Below are 22,692 nucleotides of genomic sequence, written 5' to 3' on the forward strand. Positions count from 1 at the left end.
CATGGGGGCATCATCTGTTCATTCCAAATATATTCTGATTGAATCAAGTCTGACTGATTGTAAAGAACTAGACCTGAAACAAATTTTTGGAGTTTTGCTGATCTGTACACTAGATCTATTATTCCTGGGGGTCATAGGGATTTACTGGCACTGGAAAACAGGAGACAGGGGGAGGTAATGTTTTACAACCACCGCTCTATTATTTTATTGAGCAAATACTTGAGTAGATTTTCTTAAAAGTAAATTATTTTCTTTACCTTTTGGACGAGATTCAGGATCATCGTCCCCATCCTTTGGAGTCTTTGGCTTCTTAGGTTTGTTATCCTTATCTTTAGTTGGTTGATTTGGATATGTAAAGTGTAAAAGTTGAAATTATTACATATAATGTTCCTAGGCTAGGTTCACACTACGTATATTTGAGGCTGTATGTTTAAGGCTGTATAGCAACCAAAACAAGGAGTGGATTGAAAACACAGAAAGGCTCTGTTCACATAATGTTGTAATTGAGTGGATGGCCGTCATTTAATGGCAAATATGTGCTGTTATTTTAAAACAACGGCTGTTGTATTGAAATAATGGCAGTTATTTACTGTTATATGGCGGCCATCCACTCAATTACAACATTATGTGAACAGAGCCTTTCTGTGTTTTCAATCCACTCCTGGTTTTGGTTGCTATGAGGACCTGACATGAGGACCAAATACTGCCTGAAATATACATAGTGTGAACCCAGCTAATACTGTATTTACTATGGGGGAGATTTATCAAACATGGTGTAAAGTGCACGTGCATAAAATCTCATCCAAGCAGGGAGATGGGACCACTTATGTGCATGAGTAGGAGGGGACTTAGGATGCGGAGGGCATGATGGTGTATTGAGGGGCCAGGCAATGCCCCAGTGCACCAAACAGCCAACTTGCATAATCCCTATGAAGCAATATATTCCAAAATGGCGCCACACAGAATAAGAATAATGGGGCTGGACTCAGAGGCTCAAATGCTACAGGTATATAACAGCAGGTACATAACCTGCTATTAGTTTCCCTTTAAGTAAGAACTGAATAATCTGCGGCCAAGTAAGACCAGTATTGTTTTGTACTCTATAAAGCCATCATCATATTAGTGACGCAATTACAATTTTTCCTGTTAGTACAAAGATACACTAAATGCAGCCATATTAAACTGCATTCAGATTTTTTTTTTTTTTTTTTTTTTTTTTTACAACAGGGTGTAAAAAAAAAAAAAAAAATTATACCTCTAGGGTCTTTATTTGGATTGTCTGGATCAGGTGGATCATCCTTTTTCTTTTGATTTTTCCTTAATTTTTTAGTTTTTTTGCTCCCCTTTACTTTTGATAAAGACGACGAGGAGGAGAATGAGGAGGAAGACTCGTTTTCTTCTGATTCTGTAAGCAACATTTATCAGCTATGAATCCTGAGCATTAGTTTTTACATTGCAAATAAGTTTTGTAGAATTTTTTTTAATGTTAATATTTTAATATTTATATTATTAACATGATGTTAATATTGCGCAGAAGTGAGTTACGTAGGATAACAATGCAGCATCTCTAGATGGGGCTAGGTGCATCCTGCTATGGACACCTTTGCACTTACTCTTTTTCTTTCTTTTTTAAAAAATTGTTTTCGTAATAGTAAATGAAGGGATAAGAGTAGAGATGAGCAAAGCGCTCATTAGAGATGAGCGAATCTTTCGGACTTTTGGTCTGAAAGCAGTTCGCTCTATCGGCATGCCTTTGATCCCGGCCGCATTGTTGCGCTCCCAGGAATATGAGGCCAGGATATTCCAGGGAAATGATCTGGAATTCCCTGGAATATCCTGGCCGCATATTTGCGGGATCGCAACTATGTGGCCGGAAGCACAGGCATGACGCTAGAGCACAGATGCCGTCCGCTCATCACTAGCGCTCATCTACATGAAGCTCAGCGCTTAGTTTGATCAGCGCCCCGCCCATAAAGCCTGTAGCCTTTCGGCGTTGCTTTGCTCCTCCCAGGATGCCAAGAAAAGCTGGATCCAATCCTAGGAAACTTCTCCCAGGATTGGATCCAGCTTTTTTCCGGCATCCGGGGTGGAGTGGCAGGGAGCGGAGCAGTGCTGACAGGCAGTAGGCATGATGAGCGGAGTGCTGATCAATTGAAGTGCTTCTCTTTGTTTAGATGAGCGCTTCGCTCATCTCTAGAAAGGAGCATGGGGGGGGGGTTCGTGTTACACACTAGCTCAGAGTGTGGATATGGAAAGGGAATCCTTGGATGACAGCACACATGTTGTAGATGGGGAGGAGGTACTGTACACAGAAGGTAGATTTCACATGGTCTGTGTACAAATATATAGAGAAAATAGAGATTATACAACAAACTGTAGAGGCTCTGGAAGCAAAACTAAGCAACGTTTTTCTAAAGAGAGTGTTTCTTGCACCATAAGTGCAAAAATGTCTGTTCAAAGGTGTCCATAGCCTTTAAAAGTGACTGTGTGAGTGTGCACAGCAAGCATATAAAAAACCGGAGAGAAGTGTATGGGCCTATAAGATTATACATCTCAGAAGCACTGCAGCCACAGTGTTCAGCACCCCCAAATTCTAGTCCTGAAAACTGCAGACCCATTGTATTAACTCTTTTCGGGCATTATATAAATGCCCTTATTTAAAGCAGCACTGCCCCTTCACAGTGGTACTTTAAATGTTGCGCTACCTTCAATTTCTTCTTCTGATTCAACAACTACTTTCTTCTTTATGGGTTTTTTGGGGGCCTTTTTTGGTAGCCGTTTTTTATATTTTGATGATGACGGCCTCTCATTGGAATCTAAAACGCATCAAAGTAAAACAGTTATATTTATTCATAGAGGATAGACTATATAGAAATCGTACATATAACCAAGATTACATTTTACTAGAAATAAGCGCAACTGGAGCATGCTCAAGTCCGATCATTCGACATTTGAATATCCGTGGCTGAAGAAGTTGGATACAGCCCTAGGGAGTCCGGGAAAACATGGATACAGCCTATGGCGTATGTCTGTATCTAGGTTTTCCAGGACTCGAGCATGCTCAAATTGCTCTCATCTCTAGATTTTACCTTTACTAGCATGGGCACAGGTTTTACGTCTATGTGTGTACGAATACTTCTTTATTGGCAAGAACAGACACCTACATATTCATAGACAACTGTCCTTCATTAATTCCTAAGAAATACATATAGATCCTCTACTAAATGAAGGCATTGAAAGGATTGTTCCACAAAGGTTGGTCCATTAAGAGCAATGGTAACCAACCCCTTTACAGTCTATGGAGTTTTACCCTAGGGACTTTCAAGGAAGTGGTCACCACTGCTCTCAATGGAGCATGAACCTGACTCACTTTCCTGTGAGAACTGAGTAGTAGAGACCACCAGTTAACAGTCTAGAACTATAATTTCACTATTAGGTGCTGAAACTAAACTAAACTAGTGAATGCGTTCCTTTGAAATAAAAAATTCCTGGAGCAGATAGATAATGTTGCACACATTTTTGATTATAGAGGCCACAAATCCTTTTTAGGGTACACCATACATTGAGACACTTACACATTGTACCCACTGGATATCCCATTCTAATCAATGGGAATTAATATAGAGTTATTTTTCAATTTGCAGTGATAGCATTTTCCACTCTTCTGGGAAGACGTTTTACAAAATTTTGGTATGTGCCTATGGAGATATGTGCCAATCCACCCAGAAGAGCATCTGTGAAGTCAGACACTGATGTTGGCTGAAAAGGTCTGGTTCACTATTTCTAATCTAGTTCTTCCTAAAAGTGTTGGATAAGGTTGAGGCCCGGGTTCGTGTGGGCCATACACGTTTTTCAATACCAGATTCCCTCTCTATGACTTTATGGACCTTGCTGTGTGCGAACCTAAACTTTCGGTGAGTATGTTCATCTCTATCCACAATGTCTTGTATGCTCAAGCATACCAAGTAGCGTGGTTTACACCCGATGCTTAATATTGTGCGTGCAACCATGGAGACCGTATCATGAAATACCTGGAAGGGTACATTGTAAGTGCTGAATTTAATACCAGATAAGGTTTAAACATCAGCAGACCTTGGTGACTTTAATACACTGGGAGTTTCAGCACATAGAGACCCTGCTCTGTAAGTTTACATGGTCTTCATTTCTTGGCTGAGTTGCTGTGGTTCCTAAACACTTCCACTTCTCAACAATAGTACTGACTAGTCTTGAGCAGATCTGCCGAACTGTTCAGGTTCCACAACGTTCTCCGAACCTGAATGCTCAGCATTTGACTCCCGGCATCTTTAGAAATTAGATGCCAATTCTCCTGAGGCCAGGAGCTGAGTGCCGAGCATTTGGGTTCGAAGGATGTTGCCGAATCTCAAAAGTTTTGCAACTCTGCCTAACACTACTACTGACAACTTATTGTGGAAAATCTAGAAACTGACTTGAACCTTACCTCACCCATGTGGCAATTGGACTAAATTAAACCTTAATTCATTCACTAAGAGGTGGGATCCAATACTGTTATCCACATAGAAAATGCTTAAAGTGTCACTGTCGTTTCACAAAACTTTTGACATCATAAAGACATGTTAAAAGTTTTGATCGGTCCTCCCTCGGCGGTCCTCCCTCGACTCTATGTCACATGATCAGTCGGAATTATCAGTTGGGCTCCATAGAGCTCCATTATAAGTCCAACTGATCACGTGACACAAAGCCCGAGCTTTATCTCCTGATCGGTATGGTCTGAGTGTTCAGACCGATCAAAACTTTTGATGTCTCTATGACATGTCAAAAGTTTTGTGAAACGACAGTGACACTTTAAAGTTAGTAGGTTTAGGTATTTTAGCATAGAAATTCTATGCATGCATCTTAGGATCTAAAAAAACAAACAAAAAAAAATAAATCACTATTCATGGTAAAATAAAAAGTAAGGTAAACTCTTGCCTACTTACCTTATCCTCTTGCAAGTCTTTTACAGTAATACCTCAGTTCCCGAACACCTCGGTATTCGAACAATTCGGTTTTCGAACTAAATTTCCCCCTGATGTTTGGTATCCGAACAAAATCAGGGGGATAACTGTCAGCTGAACTGATGTTCAGCTGACAGTTAGAGGTGTTCGGGAACAGTGAGAGGCAGGAGTGGGTGGCTATTTAAACTTGCAGCCGTGCTCCTGCTCCTCTTAGCTGCGGGGGACACCCTGTAAAGAAGCGGGGATTCCCCTCATTATGATGGGATTCCCCACTTCTTTACAAGGTGTCCCCCGCAGCTGAGAGGAGCAGGAGCATGGCGGCAACTTTAAATAGCCGCCCACTCCTGCCTCTCACTGCGGGGACGCCCTGAAGCCAGCCGCACTGACCTGACACTTCACGTCCCCCCCGCCGACCCGGAGCACTTCCTGTATGCGTCCCCGCGCAGCCGCACGCATCTGCTGTTCTGCCCGCGGCCCCGCTCATCAGCGCCTTAGCCGCTTCTCCCTGCTGCTTCCCGCCGCGTCTGCAGGATGAAGGAAAGTCTGCAGACGGGGCAGGGACCAGCGGGAGGAAGCAGCTAAGGAGTTGTTGAGCAGGGCTGCCGACAGAACAGCAGAATGCGTGCGGCTGCGGGGGATAAATACAAGAAGTGATCCAGGCCGGCGGGGGGGGGGACATGGAATGACAGGTCAGTGCGGGGAGCAGTGCGGCTTCAGGGCGTCCCCGCAGTGAGAGGCAGGAGCGGGCGGCTATTTAAACTTGCCGCCATGCTCCTGCTCCTCTCAGCTGCGGGGGACACCCTGTAAAGTAGTGGGGAATCCCATCATAATGAGGGGAATCCCCACTTCTTTACAGGGTGTCCCCCGCAGCTGAGTGGAGCAGGAGCGTGGTGGCAAGTTTAAATAGCCGCCTGCTCCTGCCTCTCACTGTTGCGGGGGATATGGAGTGTTTTTACACTCTGTGGGCCGGGCGTTCTGCACCTGACCCACAAAGTGTAAGAACCAATTAATCAGTTTAACATTGTTCCCTATGGGAATTTACTGCTCGGTTCTGGAACAGCCTTCCAAAACCAATTATGTTCGAGAACCGAGTTACCACTGTATTTTGAATATTTATCTAAAACTGCTATACACTGGCAAAGTTTTCAGTAAATCTCAAGAAGACTTTTGGCATTTGGGTCCAGAGATCCAAGTCAGTTACAACATGACTCAAATCTATGTTGTTTGGGGCTGATAGGGAGCACCCAAACATGCCCATATTACAAAGTACCTTCCAGTTCGTCGTCATAGTCTACATAATTCCTCGGTTTCTTCTTCCTTGGTCTTTTAAGAGCATAATATTTTGGATTCTTTTTGTTCCTTTTTGAGAGAATTATTTTACGACGTGCAGACGGAGAGTTTCTCTCATAGGGATCTAAATTAAAGTGGATACACGCTTACTTGTAGAGTCAACACGACTGAGCGAAAACAGTCAACCATGCTGAAACTAGATCAGCTGCATCATTACTTATTATTACTTAGATTTATTTGACAAGAAGTGTCATTTAATGAAAATTCAACTAAAATTTTTTTTTATAATTTTATAGAAACTCTAAATTCATAATTATATGGGCTTATAGTCAGAGAACCCAAAAATAAGAGAGAACTTTTTAGGTTAGTTTTTAAAAGTTTAAATAAAAAAAAAAATCTATTTAAAGACATTAAGGCTCTCCATGGCAAACACAAAACAGAGAGACACAATTAGTTTATCGCTGTGTTCCAAACCCAACCCAAAAGGTTGTAATTGTAACACCATCTAAGTAGACATGCTCCCAGGTTCTGGCCATATTACAATGGTGTCTCTCTATGAAACCATTGAATATCACCTTAGTAAAGGTACCTTCATAATCATCATAATAATCATCATAATCATCATCCAGATGAATTAGTCTCCTATATTTCTTCTTTCCTGGCCTCCTAGGGATCCTTTTGTTATATTTTTTTGACGAGCGCGTTGATGATGTTGGACTGGTCTGTGAAGGGTCTACAAGTAATTATAAGCTTTTTAACCCATGTTCACATTAGGTTACACAAAGGTAATACATTTCACTACAAAACAGGTACACTTAAAATGACAAATATTTTTTAAAGGGGATGTTGTACTAGCAGTGCGAGCAGATTGATATATAGTTTTGTGTGAGATTTCATATAACTTAATATAATGCAATTTATTCATATATATTCCTGCACTTTCTATGCTTAGGTGTCCACTGGACGGGTTTCCTCTGTCAATCACTGGTTAGGACCACCCAATGGACTCCTAAACATATCAAAACCAGGGATTTAAATGAATAAAGTGAGATATAAAGTATTTCTCACTGTATATCAATCTTGCGGGGTGGCACTATATCCAAGCTAATCTTCTTAATGCAAAGTATTTCACCCATGGTTGCGTTAGGTACTTAGAATTATATCTAACATGATATATAGAAAAAACAAAGTTCACGCAGCACTCTGTAATTAAGGTTCTGCTGGGTGCCTGCTGTCACACCTTGGTCCACAGGTGTCTAATCCAGGTAACAGAAAAAAAGACTTGCAGCACGTCCAGACTTTCAAAGTGAAATATGTGAAAAATTTATTCCATACAGGTAACACAGGAAAATAAGCGACGTTTCGCTCCTTCAATCGGAGCTTTCTCAAGCTAGTGAATACACACATGTAACACAAGTGTTTTATACATTCGTTAATGAGCCAATAAATGACGTGTACAAAAGTGGGAGTGATCAAGTGAAGAATAGGTAACGCTATTGGGTGATACATAGGGGAAAATAAATTCCAAATGTGAGAATAATCACGTGAATAAATGAATCAAGAGTAAATGAAATTAATACAGAAAGTTTTAAAGTCCAATACGGGGCAGAACTTGGATTCCTCACGGACAGTAACATGATCGGCATCTCCAAGTAGAAATGGACGTGAACCGCACGAACCGGTGGAACGCACGCTCATTTGAACCGCACTCTCAGGTGGAACGCACGGACATATTGGATAGCGTCTCAGTATCTAGGCAACCAAGTAAGTGTCAGGTGAGAACACCGTGTGGGAACAAAGTTCCTCAATCGTGCCCGACAGATGAGACCAACCTATTAACACAGAAATCCACTGCCCTCCGGGAACGGGGGACGATCGCAATCAGGTAGCAAACCTCTCTCACAGGGATGCAATACCTGAGGATACCGGGTTATCCGTGGGGGCTCATCTGAAGTAGGCTTCAAGGTTGGTATGCGGTGAATCACCTCGGTTGCTGCAGATGCTGATTTAGGACGATGGGCAGTGACAAGGGAATATGTGAAACGGAGATGCAGCTAAACGTCACTGTCAGTGAGTTTCCATGGTATTAGCCCCGATGTTCAAGCTTGATAACATGTTTATCTAAATATAAAAAAATATTTATGTTAATCAATTTGTAATACGATATGTAAATATATAAATAAATTAGTGTATTCATAGATACTTCAAAGGGTTGGTATGTAGCACCAAGGACTGAAACCCAGAATAGATGACCTATCTAACAAAGCAATATTTTGGTAAAATCTTGTAATCAACATTCAGTCCCTGTGGTTTCAGGGACCCTAGGCGAAAAATCCATTGTAACTCCCTTTTCTTTAGCATGGATAAACGATCTCCTCCCTGGGATAGGGGTGGTATTTGATCAATAAACATGATTTTGAGATCACTCTCTGAATGCTTAAAGTCAAGAAAGTGTTTAGACACTGGCAAATCATGTTTACCTTTCCTGATGGTGTACCGGTGCTGCGTCAACCTGGTTTTTACATCATATGTAGTTTCTCCAACATATAGGAGTTTACACGGACACCATAATACATAGATGGTATATTCAGAGTTGCAGTTCAAAAATCTGTTAATTTTGTATCTTTTTCCCGTTGAAGGGTGTTGAAAGAATTGTCCCTTCTGGACGTACCTGCAGTTGACACAGCCACCACAAGGATAGCAGCCAACTGTACGCGGGCCCAGAAAGGTGAGTGAAGAGTGAGTAGATAAGGTAACATCTGTCTTAACCACAATATCCCTGATATTTGGCGCTCTTTTATATGACATCAGTGGTTTTGTCTGTAAACTATCAATCTGAGGATAACTCTGTTGTACAATGTGCCAGTGTTTATGAATTGACAGAAACACTTTACTTACAGAACAAAAAGTTAGACCTGAAATGAATCGCATTCCATTTGTAACCACATACAATTCTTTTTGCTCTGACATCACGAGGATAATTCATAAACACTGGCACATTGTACAACAGAGTTATCCTCAGATTGATAGTTTACAGACAAAACCACTGATGTCATATAAAAGAGCGCCAAATATCAGGGATATTGTGGTTAAGACAGATGTTACCTTATCTACTCACTCTTCACTCACCTTTCTGGGCCCGCGTACAGTTGGCTGCTATCCTTGTGGTGGCTGTGTCAACTGCAGGTACGTCCAGAAGGGACAATTCTTTCAACACCCTTCAACGGGAAAAAGATACAAAATTAACAGATTTTTGAACTGCAACTCTGAATATACCATCTATGTATTATGGTGTCCGTGTAAACTCCTATATGTTGGAGAAACTACATATGATGTAAAAACCAGGTTGACGCAGCACCGGTACACCATCAGGAAAGGTAAACATGATTTGCCAGTGTCTAAACACTTTCTTGACTTTAAGCATTCAGAGAGTGATCTCAAAATCATGTTTATTGATCAAATACCACCCCTATCCCAGGGAGGAGATCGTTTATCCATGCTAAAGAAAAGGGAGTTACAATGGATTTTTCGCCTAGGGTCCCTGAAACCACAGGGACTGAATGTTGATTACAAGATTTTACCAAAATATTGCTTTGTTAGATAGGTCATCTATTCTGGGTTTCAGTCCTTGGTGCTACATACCAACCCTTTGAAGTATCTATGAATACACTAATTTATTTATATATTTACATATCGTATTACAAATTGATTAACATAAATATTTTTTTTATATTTAGATAAACATGTTATCAAGCTTGAACATCGGGGCTAATACCATGGAAACTCACTGACAGTGACGTTTAGCTGCATCTCCGTTTCACATATTCCCTTGTCACTGCCCATCGTCCTAAATCAGCATCTGCAGCAACCGAGGTGATTCACCGCATACCAACCTTGAAGCCTACTTCAGATGAGCCCCCACGGATAACCCGGTATCCTCAGGTATTGCATCCCTGTGAGAGAGGTTTGCTACCTGATTGCGATCGTCCCCCGTTCCCGGAGGGCAGTGGATTTCTGTGTTAATAGGTTGGTCTCATCTGTCGGGCACGATTGAGGAACTTTGTTCCCACACGGTGTTCTCACCTGACACTTACTTGGTTGCCTAGATACTGAGACGCTATCCAATATGTCCGTGCGTTCCACCTGAGAGTGCGGTTCAAATGAGCGTGCGTTCCACCGGTTCGTGCGGTTCACGTCCATTTCTACTTGGAGATGCCGATCATGTTACTGTCCGTGAGGAATCCAAGTTCTGCCCCGTATTGGACTTTAAAACTTTCTGTATTAATTTCATTTACTCTTGATTCATTTATTCACGTGATTATTCTCACATTTGGAATTTATTTTCCCCTATGTATCACCCAATAGCGTTACCTATTCTTCACTTGATCACTCCCACTTTTGTACACGTCATTTATTGGCTCATTAACGAATGTATAAAACACTTGTGTTACATGTGTGTATTCACTAGCTTGAGAAAGCTCCGATTGAAGGAGCGAAACGTCGCTTATTTTCCTGTGTTACCTGTATGGAATAAATTTTTCACATATTTCACTTTGAAAGTCTGGACGTGCTGCAAGTCTTTTTTTCTGTTAACATGATATATAGTGATAAACAGTGGGTGAGTTTTCAGTGTCAATTACTGATTAGGACAACCTAATGGACTCCTAAGCGTAGCAAAATTAGGAATTTAAATGAATAAAGTGAGATATAAAGTGTCTCACTGTATATCAAGCTCTTGTGGTGGCACTTTATCCAAGCCCATCTTGTTAATGCAAATCCATGGTTGCTTTAGGTACTTAGAATTATATCTAGTGTGATATATAGTGGCAGAAAATTCCATTTAAAGCCAGGCCACTGTCAAATAGTGTAAAATAGAAACTGGTATACAGAGGTGATACTATATCCAAGCCAATTTTCAAGTCCAAAAAGTTCATCCCTGGTTGCCTTGAGTACTTAGAATCATGTGACTTTATATATAGTAAAGAGATCATCCTGTTGGGTTTAACATGCTGATGACATTGTAATGATTCTCATTTTTTATCACCATTAAATGTCATCATTAAAGTACCTTCTGTATCCTCATCAGGACTTAAATTATATCTCTTCCTTTTTGTTCTTCTCGGGAACCGTTTACTTGTTTTTTTAGGAGGTTGAGCAACTTTTGGAGTTGCATCTGAAGGGTCTATAAAGTAAAAGTAAATTCAATAACCCAGCTTTGTCATTCATTACTTTGGGCAGATATATCATATGCAGAGAGCAGTGCACCTCGAGCATGCTCAGGTCCACCCAAACCCAAGCATGCGGCATTTGGTAAGCGGTGGCCAAAGAAGTTGGATGCAGCCCTAGAGATTCCTGGAAAACATGGCCAGCCTATGGTTGTATCCATGTTTTTCAGGCAACCTTAGGGTTGCATCCAACTTCAGCACCTGCCACTCAAATGCTGCACACTCGGGTTTCAGACAGGTCCGAGCATGCTCCAATTGTGCTCATCTCTAATAATATGTATTGATGCAGTGGTATACATTTGTTCGCAAAGAGTTGAGTTGATGTATGCCTTAACTGTATGGCCATATATATGGTGTAAAGGGATCTAGCACTATACCACAAGAATCCCCCTCACACACACAGGAACCATAGAAACCCCCCCCCCCCCCCCCCCCCCCCACACACACACACACACACACACACACCCTCCTCTCCTTTTGGCAGTGGTCCCTTAGACCGAAAGGGGGGTTGTCCAGCAAGGTAAATTTTTATTATTTTTTGTATTCTTTCTTTTAAAGGCTCAGTCTGGGTTAAAAAGATAAATTAAGACTTACCCCACTGATCCCCTCCCACAGCCGTTCTGATGCTGCCAAGTTTCCTGCTTTTCTCTACTTTCTGATACCTGGTCGTAACACACGGGAAATGTCCCCTCAGCCAACCCCAAGCTGAAGTGACGGCATCCTGTGATTGGCTGAGCAGGCTTTCCTAGTAATTTTCTGAATGTTAAGACCAAGTAGAGGAGTGGATCCTGGTCTTGTGTAGGCTTGATTGAAAAAGCTAGGTTCGATCGAACTTGAACCTTACCGGACCTTCCGCATTTGATTCCTGATGCCTTCCCGGTCCGTGCAGAAGGAGGAGACATTCCGGGGACCACCTGAAATTCCGGGATTCAGCCTAGGTAATAGGCTATATTCCGGAATTCCAGGCTATAACTACTTCCGCACAGACCCAGAAGGCATCAGGAATCAAATGTGGAAGGTCCGGCTAGGTTCGAGTTCGATCGAACCTAGCTTTTTCCGCTGTTCCATCAAGCCTAGTCTTGAGCAGCATTGGTGCAGGATCAGTAGAAGATTGATGAGGTTAGTAATTCTTATTTGATTTTATTTAATAACTTTTTTAATTTTTTTAAAAAAGATTTATCCTGATGGAAACCACTTTGTTATACAAGGTAAACATAAATAAATAAAAAAATAAAAAAATATGTATATATTCATAAAGAAGCAAAGTACTATTTAAGAAATACAATAATCACTGAGCTCAGAGAGATCCGCAAAAAATCAACTTTTTAAAAATAAAATCTGAATTACACAATTGCTATTGAAGCCTAATGCTATACTACTGGCTTTATTTTGCAGATGTTTTCTACACATCTGACTACAATAATCTTCCTAAAATAAAGCCATTACGAGTTACCTTTTTTAGGCACATTTCTAGCTCTCTCTGGCACTGCTTCATCTTTCTGAATGCCATCTGCGTTAACATGAACAAGGTAATAGCCATAAGTTATAAGGTTATAGCCGTAAGTTATAAGGTAATAGCCATAAGGTACAGTATAAGGTTATAGCCGTAAGTTATAAGGTAATAGCCATAAGTTGTAAGGTTATAGCCGTAAGTTATAAGGTAATAGCCATAAGTTATAAGGTAATAGCCATAAGTTATAAGGTAATAGCCATAAGTTATAAGGTTATAGCCGTAAGTTATAAGGTAATAGCCATAAGTTATAAGGTTATAGCCGTAAGTTATAAGGTAATAGCCATAACTTATAGGGTTATAGCCGTAAGTTATAAGGTAATAGCCATAAGTTAAGAGGTAATAGCCGTAAGTTATAAGGTAATAGCCATAAGGTATAAGGTAATAGCCATAAGTTATAAGGTAATAGCCATAAGATATAAGGTAATAGCCATAAGTTATAAGGTTATAGCCGTAAGTTATAAGGTAATAGCCATAAGTTATAAGGTTATAGCCGTAAGTTATAAGGTAATAGCCATAAGTTATAAGGTAATAGCCATAAGTTATAAGGTTATAGCCATAAGTTATAAGGTAATAGCCGTAAGTTATAAGGTAATAGCCGTAAGTTATAAGGTAATAGCCATAAGGTACAGTATAAGGTAATAGCCATAAGTTATAAGGTTATAGTCGTAAGTTATAAGGTAATAGCCGTAAGTTATAAGGTAATAGCCGTAAGTTATAAGGTTATAGCCGTAAGTTATAAGGTTATAGCCGTAAGTTATAAGGTTATAGCCGTAAGTTATAAGGTAATAGCCATAAGTTATAAGGTTATAGCCGTAAGTTATAAGGTTATAGCCATAAGGTATAAGGTAATAGCCGTAAGTTATAAGGTTATAGCCGTAAGTTATAAGGTAATAGCCATAAGTTATAAGGTTATAGCCATAAGTTATAAGGTTATAGCCGTAAGTAATATAGTATAGAAATAATTAAGCTAAGTATATAGTAAAGGCCCCAAATCTCTCCGCCAACCTTGGATTTGTATAATAATTACAATAATCCCTTATTGAACCCCCATGAGAAACAGAATAAAAATGTCATCTTCAAATATTCCAAAACTTTCCCATATTACATTCTGACATGAAGTCGCAGACACTAATAAAGAGGAGAGGAAGACATGGAGCAATTAGGAAAACATTAAAGCTAATTTGTAATGTAATTATCTTGTATTTATTCTGGGTGTTTCCCGAAATGATGGAAACCCCCTTATTGAGGGACCGGTCCAAGTGACTGTGTACAAACTGCAGATTTTATGTAGCTTTACAGTATTTACCCAGTGCGGGAGGGGTCTGATTTATAACAAGTCACCATAACTGCATCCTGAGTACACAACATGTCCCACAGCAGGGGACGAGAGCCATTCACTACGATGAGTCAATAATATTAAGAACAGTTTGGTGCTAAATCAGTCCCTTTATTCCAGGGGATAAGCACCTCTAGTGCAGCATAAGAGGGGACATAGAAACCCTCTGTTCTCTTCATAAGTGGTTCTCCGGCTTTATACTATGGTTCACACGGCTCCTCAGTTAGTAAAACTACCGTGCACATGAAGAACCTACAGAATTACACATTTTGGTAAATATCCAGGAAAACAACAATGAAACCGTAAAATGAACACATTCACATCACTGCGGCAGCCCCAGAAATCTACACAAATCCTAAGCTGGTATAGAGTGGTACTACAATTTACATACATATGGTACTGGAGGAAGGCAAACCCCCTTCGAGCCATAGTACCTTCATGGAGACCTTGCAAAAGGGAAAATTTTTGTGCCAATGCTTTAATTGCACAAAAATTTGCAATTCATATATAAGCATGCAAAAAATATAAATTTGCTGCCGATGTTGCATATTGATCAAATGTATGATGTCTTTGAATAAAAGGTAATATCAGGCAAATGAAACTAGTGCAAACTTAGAATTATCATTCCCCATGAAAAGGACCTGTCGCTATTGCCCCTTACAGCTTCTTGATATGTCCCCTGTTCCCCAGATATGTGGCTTTATAATTTCTACTAAAAGTCAAATACTTCACTTAATAGTCAGGTGGGCGTGAACTTATATTTAATAATGACAGTGAATATCACAGTGTTAGGTGTTATTATACAGTGGGGGTGGGGTCGGGGGTGTATTAGGTATACAAGCCACCCCTGGCTGTATAGTCACATCCATCACCTGATAAACACTCACATTACTAAAGGTTTACTGTTTTTTTTGTTTGTTTGTTTTTTAAGTTTATGCCCATCTATTAACTGATTAGTAAGGCAAAGAAAACCCAAATATCTCTGGAATGAGAGGATGTACCAAGAAACTGTAAAGGGAGTATAATCTGGGTGCTTTATGCTATATATTGATAGTAAAAATCTTTTTTAGTTTTTTGGTTTACCACAGGTCTTCCTTCAAGGGAAACTAACAGCAGTTGAGAATAATCTAACCGGCTGTTGCATTTCCATTGGACAGGAGATGCTAAGGAAAGTAGTTTCCTTACCCTAATCCTCAGCGCCATTTTCCTGAAATCCTATGATTTATTAATTTGTTCATTTGGTGCACTGGGGTTAGGACTACAGCCCTTGGTGCACCCACCCTCACCCACCACCACTCTTCATGTAACGCCCCCCTTGGGTTTCATCTGAGCATAGTCAGACGCATTTCTGTGCCCATATAACAGTGGAATGTCTTGTCTAAGCCATGACTCTAGTAATCCAAACTAAGGCCCCGTTCACACAGAGCAAAAACGGCGGAATTATGCTGCGGAATTGCCTGCCGCGGAATGCCGCCAGCCTCCGTGACATAATGACACTTTATGGGAGGCATGCGCACTGCATCTCTCGGTGCTGAAGAATGAACATGTTCATTCTTCAGAGAGGAGAGACCCTGAGAGATGAGGCGCGTGCGCCTCCCATAGAGTGTCAGTATGACATGGAGGCTGGCGGCATTCCGCCGCGGAATTCTACCATTCTTGCTCTGTGTGAACGGGGCCTAACAGCATCATAGGAGTCTATAAGTATTTCAGGTAGTTAAGTAGGAACATTTTGCCATTTTATGGCCACAGAAACACATCCGTACTTCATTTGTGAGAAACTGACCTTTAAGCTGTGTTCCCACAATGTAAAAATAGGGACAAATTACGACCTTAGGGTATATTCACACGAACGGGCTCGCAGCGAGATTCTCGCTGCGAGCCCGGCAGGTCCTGGCAGTTCCTATACACTACATACTTGCTGCGGTCTAAACGACCGCAGCGAGTATGTAATTCTGCCGCCCTTAACCCCTTCTGCTCCCGCCCGGCTCCCCCGCTGTAAGCATACATTACCTGTCCTTGCTGCACGGGTCCGGCATCCTGCTCTCCCGCCCGGCCAATCAGTGGCTGCGGCTGGGCAACACACTAATTGGCCGGACGGGAGAGCAGGACGCCGGACCCGTGCAGCAAGGACAGGTAATGTATGCTGCTTACAGCGGGGGAGCCGGGCGGGAGCAGAAGGGGTTAAGGGCGGTATAATTACATACTCGCTGCGGTCGTTTAGACCGCAGCAAGTATGTAGTGTATAGGAACTGCCAGGACCTGCCCCGTTCGTGTGAATATACCCTTAAAGTTATCAAACATGGTGTAAATGAAACTGGCACAGTTGCCCCTAGTAACCAATCAGATTCCACCTTTCATTTTCCAAAGAGTCTGTGAGGAATGAAAGGTGGAATCTGATTGGTTGCTAGGGGCAACTGAGCCAGTTTCACTTTACACCATGTTTGATAAATCTCTCCCATAGCCTTAAAATTATCTGGAAGGAAGACCAAAAAACCTATGCATCCATGAAAATAAGATCTTTAAGTAAGAGCTATACATTTTTTTCTTTACTCTTTTTAAAGTAACACAGCATGAGAGATGATCGGCTAGGCACTGCTTCTCCGTGTATGCAGCGGGTGAATTGTTGGTGCGGTGAATCCCGGGCGTAGCAGGATGTATTGTCCGTGATAAAGCACTATAGGTGGTGCTCAGCCTAATAAAAGTGCAAAGCAAAAAGGTAGCGAGAAGGCGGTCACTCACCACTCAAGTGCTGTGTTTATTGAAACATCACCATAATAGGTTACAGGCAGATATGCTATGTGCGTCCTACTAAGGCACTAGGGGGGATATTTACTAACAAATCTAAAAACACGATTTTGTCAAAGATGTTTTGGCATAATTTCCAATCTAATGTGTTTAGTAAAATTTATGTAAATTGTCTAATAGCATAGTAAATGTGTCTTAAAAATAATGGTCTTTTAATTAGTCTAATAAATTCACCTGGTTCGGAGCAGACCTAGCGATATATATGCGACTTTTTAAAAAAAATGCGCAGTTAATAAATTTAGTTAAAAAAAGAATTCTGACGCACTTTCGATCTAATTAACCATAAAAAATCTAATTCAAAAAGTTGCATCTAATTTGGATAGTCTTGTCTAAAAAAGCTTCATAAATTCGAGCGCAAACTAGATATATTAGACTAAAAACAGGCGCAATTAGTTTGATAAATGTTCCCCTAAGTCTTTTTAAAGTAAAATCAGCTGAGCCCTGTGATATAGACATTATTGGGTTTTAGAGCAGGATTTCTGAGTAAAAAGCAGAGTAAATCCTGTCCAGACTCTTAGGACAGACAGTAAGAGTCCTGTTTATCCCGCCCACACAGGATGATAGATATTTTACCTGTATAAGTCCATGTACAAGGAAGTCTATGGGTGGAGAATCATGGACTCTCACCATCTCTCCTAGGAGTCCTGTCAGGATTTACTGTGCGTTCCTCTACAAATCCTGCCCTTAATACTATAAATCTAAACATCACAGGGCTCCGCTTTTCTCCCTTTATCATATCTTACTGTCAGATAAGACAACATAAATCACATGACAAGTTTTTTGATCCTTGTCCAGGATCTTCTGCAGGGCATCGACAATCTTTTCCCAGTCCAGGATCAAAATGCTCTTTATGTTTAATGACGGTAACTGGTTCCTGGACCTGAAGCCACAATGGCTACAACTCAAAGGGGTATTCCACTCAAACGTATTTTTTCATATGTTGCTGTCCATAGTGAGACTAATAATAATTTAAATTCTTGCTATTATGTATTCAGTCTCCTTCCCCCAAATTCTGAGCTGATGCTCTCTGCTGAAGACACAAAAATCTGTGTGAGCTTTTCTCTCTTTCTCCCCCTCCTCCCATCCGTGATGGCTGATGTAAACAAGTCCCTGGCAGTCTTTATCTGCAACTTTGTATCTTCTTTGTAATGCTGGGAAGGTTAATCTGAGGTCAAGTTGCTGATGAACTCACTGTGATTATCCCTCCTGGCATTACAAAGTTGCTACAAAGTTACAGATAGGGACATGTTTACATCAGCTATCTCGAAAGGGATGGGGGAGGAGGGGAGACAGAGAGAAAGGCTCACATAGATTTTTGTGTCTTCAGCAGAAAGCAGCATCTCAGAACTGGGGGAAGGAGACTGAATAGATAATAACAAGTATAGAAGGAATTGTTAGTCTCAACATGGGCAACAACTAATAAAAAGTTATGTTTTAGTGGAACACCCCTTTAACAAATCAGCTCATTTGACCCATTCTTTTTGCAGAACTGTTTCATATTGTGGGATTTAGCATACAAACTATTTCATTTCAGGTCTTATCATTGAGTTCAAGTCAGGACTATTCTGTGTTTGTTTTAGACGGTACTGAATGGAACCAGAGTTGCTTAAAAGTTTAAAGGAAACTGTATATAAGTCATTCACTATATTGTTGGAAGAGATATTATTGGCAAAATCCAAAAATACTGAGAATTCCATTTGACTTTCTATGTATTATTCTATTAATTATAACAATACGTGTTCATCCGGGGAAAGTTTATTACAGAAATTTCTGCAATTGTCCAATTCATCTGAATAGAACTTCATGGGCTAAAATGATCCACCTCCTGTCCAACCCCTTTGCAATTGTAGGACGACAGCAAATCAAAGCTCTTCTACGACGTACTGTATCCTACCAGATACAAACAGAATGAGCAAAATATATTACTGTTTCAAAGCAATATATCTGCCTCTACCTTCTGGTATGTCTTCTGGTACTTTGTCTTCTGGTTTCTTAGTGGGTTCCGGTAGTTTCTCTCTCTCATCACGAGCAGGTGGGGGAGGAGGTCGCGGAGGTTCTGTTGGTTCTTTGGTAGAAATATTAATAGATTATTAGAAATATGGATAAGTATACAGAATTATTTAAGAAAAAAAAGACTACAAGTACGCGAATCACGGTTAAATTACAGAAACTTTATAGTACATAATTAAAGGTGGCTGCCATATTGTTGTCTCCAAGCTTACCAAGCCACAGGTGGTATTGAGAATTGATATAATGATTTTATGTTCACTTATAACTTGTCCATACAGTGACTGTTTTGTCTATAACATTGAGTATTATATCCCACATGTGATATGTGGAAAATTTGTTATGGGAATTTTTTATTTCCTGGAGTCCGTAGGCAGCACATAAATTGAACTTTGCATTGTGCTGCCATAGGATGATCAGAAAATTGCTGCATTTAATTTTCTCTGAAATGGATGGGTTTGGCGAATATTAATCTAATATATGGTCAGTTTTACTGCTTGTTTATATAAAAAACTAAGGACACCTCAACAAATGATATCTTTGGATAGATGCACCTTGTCTAACTGATATCAGTTCATGAAAATGATCACTAATATTGTGGAATCTATTTAAAATGCTTGTCTGGGGGATCAAAAGTGACCTTACCTGCTCATCTCCCCTTTTGGAAGGAATACTTCCAAGATGAGAAGGGGCAGCTACTAAACTATGCCAAGGTTGGATGTGAAGCACAGGGAGCAGGTCAGATTAGACTATTTCTGCTCACTGGACAACCCCTTTAAATATAATGTCTGTATTGAGACTTTTCCTCAATTTTTTTTAGAATTTTTGTAAAAATTTCTAAACCCCATGGGGATATATTTACCTAAACTAGTGTAGAGGAAATAAAACATGATCTCCAAAACAGTGTGATATATATAATTTGATTTTCAATACTTACTAACACAATGTTCCTTATAGTCCGAGCAGCATCTGTCAAATCTATTGCAGCCAGGATCACAATCGCATGTCTGTCCTCTGATGAAGCCTTCATGGCATCGGCCTTTGCATGAGGCCTCTGTAAGTAACACACAAGCTAGTCAATGTCATAGGTTGAGGGAAACCAGACACTCCTGTTTCTTGTCCCACTGCCCACCTACTATATCTTACACTTTCTGAGTAGTAGGCGAAATATCCTTACTTAGGTTACTGTCACATGGTCAAATTTTGGTAAGTTAAAATTGGCAAACAGTAATCCAGTCTCATGGAAAAAAAATTTTTTTATTTCGTAAACTATGTGATATCAGCAACCTACCTGTTCAGATGAAAACATCCCAGCCTCACCAACAAATCACTTGGTGATATACCCGAAGGTCTTCACTAGATAATCACAAGGTTAAGGTTGGACACCGCAATGCGCAGAAATCATTGCACAAATTGCAGTAGATCATAGTGCAGTAATGTTATCACCAGCCCTATTAGTCTATAGTAATTTTATGTATTCCACATGCCCCCCATAGACTAATATTGCAGTAGATCAAACTGCAGTAATGTTATCACCAACCCCAATAGTCTATAGTAATTATATATATTCTACGCCCCCCCCCCATTGACTAATATTTACTGTCAAGAACACTGCAATCTACCACAATTGGACTGCAATAATAGCACAGTGGAGTCCAGACCTTACACATACACAGAAAACATAGAGGCCATATGCATATTTCTGGGTATTAACCTATCATCATAGACATGTTTCATAGGCATGCCATACTAGAAAAGTTATATTTTCTATTGAACTCTAACTCTATATACAGTTTCAGGCTGGGTTCACACTATGTATATTTGAGGCTGTATTTGTGAGGCTGTATAGCAACCAAAACCAGGAGTGGATTAAAAACACAGAAAGGCTATGTTCACATAATGTTGTAATTGAGTGGATGGCCGTAATTTAATGGCAAATTTTTGCTGTTATTTTAAAACAACGGCTGTTATATTGAAATGATGGCAGTTATTTACCGTTATATGACGGCCATCCACTCAGTTTCAACATTGTGTGAACAGAGCCTTTCTGTGTTTTCAATCCACTCCTGGTTTTGGTTGCTATGAGGACCTGACATGAGGACCAAATACTGCCTGAAGTATACAGTGTGTGAACCCAGCTTCAGGCTGGATTCACACTACGTATATTTCAGTCAGTATTGTGGTCCTCATATTGCAACCAAAACCAGGAGTGGATTAAAAACACAGAAAGGATCTGTTCACACAATGTTGAAATTGAGTGGATGGCCGTCATATAACGGTAAATAACTGCCATTATTTCAATATAACAGCCGTTGTTTTAAAATAACAGCAAATATTTGCCATTATATGACGGCCATCCACTCAATCTCAACATTGTGTGAACAGATCCTTTCTGTGTTTTTAATCCACTCCTGGTTTTGGTTGCAATATGAGGACCACAATACTGACTGAAATATACGTAGTGTGAACCCAGCCTCATACTTGATCCCTATGTTACTATCTAAGAATCCGACTTTTTTTAATGTAGCAAAACCTCCCAATTGCCAATTGCTTCTGCTTATACCAGCTCTTGTCAGGAAGGGTTAAAAGATCGTTAACATCGGATCTTTTTGGGTGATCTTACATTCCACTCACATTACATTTTGCTCATACATCACTTGTAGAGATGAGCGAACCGGGTTCGAGTTGATCCGAACCCGAACGTTCGGTATTTGATAAGCGGTGGCTGCTGAACTTGGATAAAGCTCTAAGGTTGTCTGGAAAACATGGATACAGCCAATGACTATATCCATGATTTCCACATAGCCTTAGGGCTTTATCCAACTTCAGCAGACACCGCTAATCAAATGCCGAAAATTCGGGTTCGGATCGACTCGAGCATGCTCCAGGTTCGCTCATCTCTAATCACTAGTATACATTAGCAAAAGGGAATGCCAACTTTCGCCACGGCGTGCTACCGGCCAGCCGGTCTACTAGTGACTACGTTAAGCCCATTTTCTAATTGTATACTTTATTTTGTAGACAAAACATGATGTGATTGGCCCTAAAAACTTTGCATCTCCGAGTATTAGAGAGGTTTACCATACATTCCGGTAGTAGTTTTTAGATGCCCCTACATGTTTATAAGGAGATAGTATGTGGTTGGATATCACGCTGCTTGTTAACCTCAGAGGTTACCTGTTGTGCAAACTTTCTTGAAGTCGTGACAACATTCCATATAAGACATACAGTTATAATCACAATGGCACGGATCCGATCGGACGTACCCTTGACCACATCTCCCAACACAGCTTCCTTCACCTATAATTGAACACAAACATTGTCTATTACTGCTAAACAAAAAGGATTACCGATCCGTAATTGTGGACAGTATAGGGTTAAGTTAAAAAAGATGTCCGATATTTGCAGATGAGATGACGTCCATCCATAATGATCATGATCGTTATAGACGGCCGTCATTAGCAAATATCGGACGTCTTCGGCAATAATGGCCGAAAAATCACGTAGTGATGTGTGAAAGGGGCCTTACAGTTTTGAATG

General features: G+C 40.4%; 1 protein-coding gene across 1 annotated transcript in view; it reads right to left on the minus strand.

Annotated features, from left to right (window-relative positions):
- The window catches only part of PRG4 (proteoglycan 4), a 98,112-nt gene that overhangs the window by 38,083 nt on the left and 37,337 nt on the right, over positions 1-22,692 (minus strand). Inside the window, 10 exon segments of the mRNA XM_069967959.1 lie at positions 258-329; positions 1,256-1,405; positions 2,706-2,816; positions 6,247-6,390; positions 6,856-6,999; positions 11,335-11,448; positions 12,945-13,001; positions 19,100-19,210; positions 20,090-20,206; positions 22,330-22,452. Of these exon segments, the coding sequence (XP_069824060.1) occupies positions 258-329; positions 1,256-1,405; positions 2,706-2,816; positions 6,247-6,390; positions 6,856-6,999; positions 11,335-11,448; positions 12,945-13,001; positions 19,100-19,210; positions 20,090-20,206; positions 22,330-22,452 (1,143 nt within the window).

Source organism: Dendropsophus ebraccatus, chromosome 4 (genome assembly GCF_027789765.1).
Source record: "Dendropsophus ebraccatus isolate aDenEbr1 chromosome 4, aDenEbr1.pat, whole genome shotgun sequence".
In the NCBI taxonomy this organism is placed as follows: domain Eukaryota; kingdom Metazoa; phylum Chordata; class Amphibia; order Anura; family Hylidae; genus Dendropsophus; species Dendropsophus ebraccatus.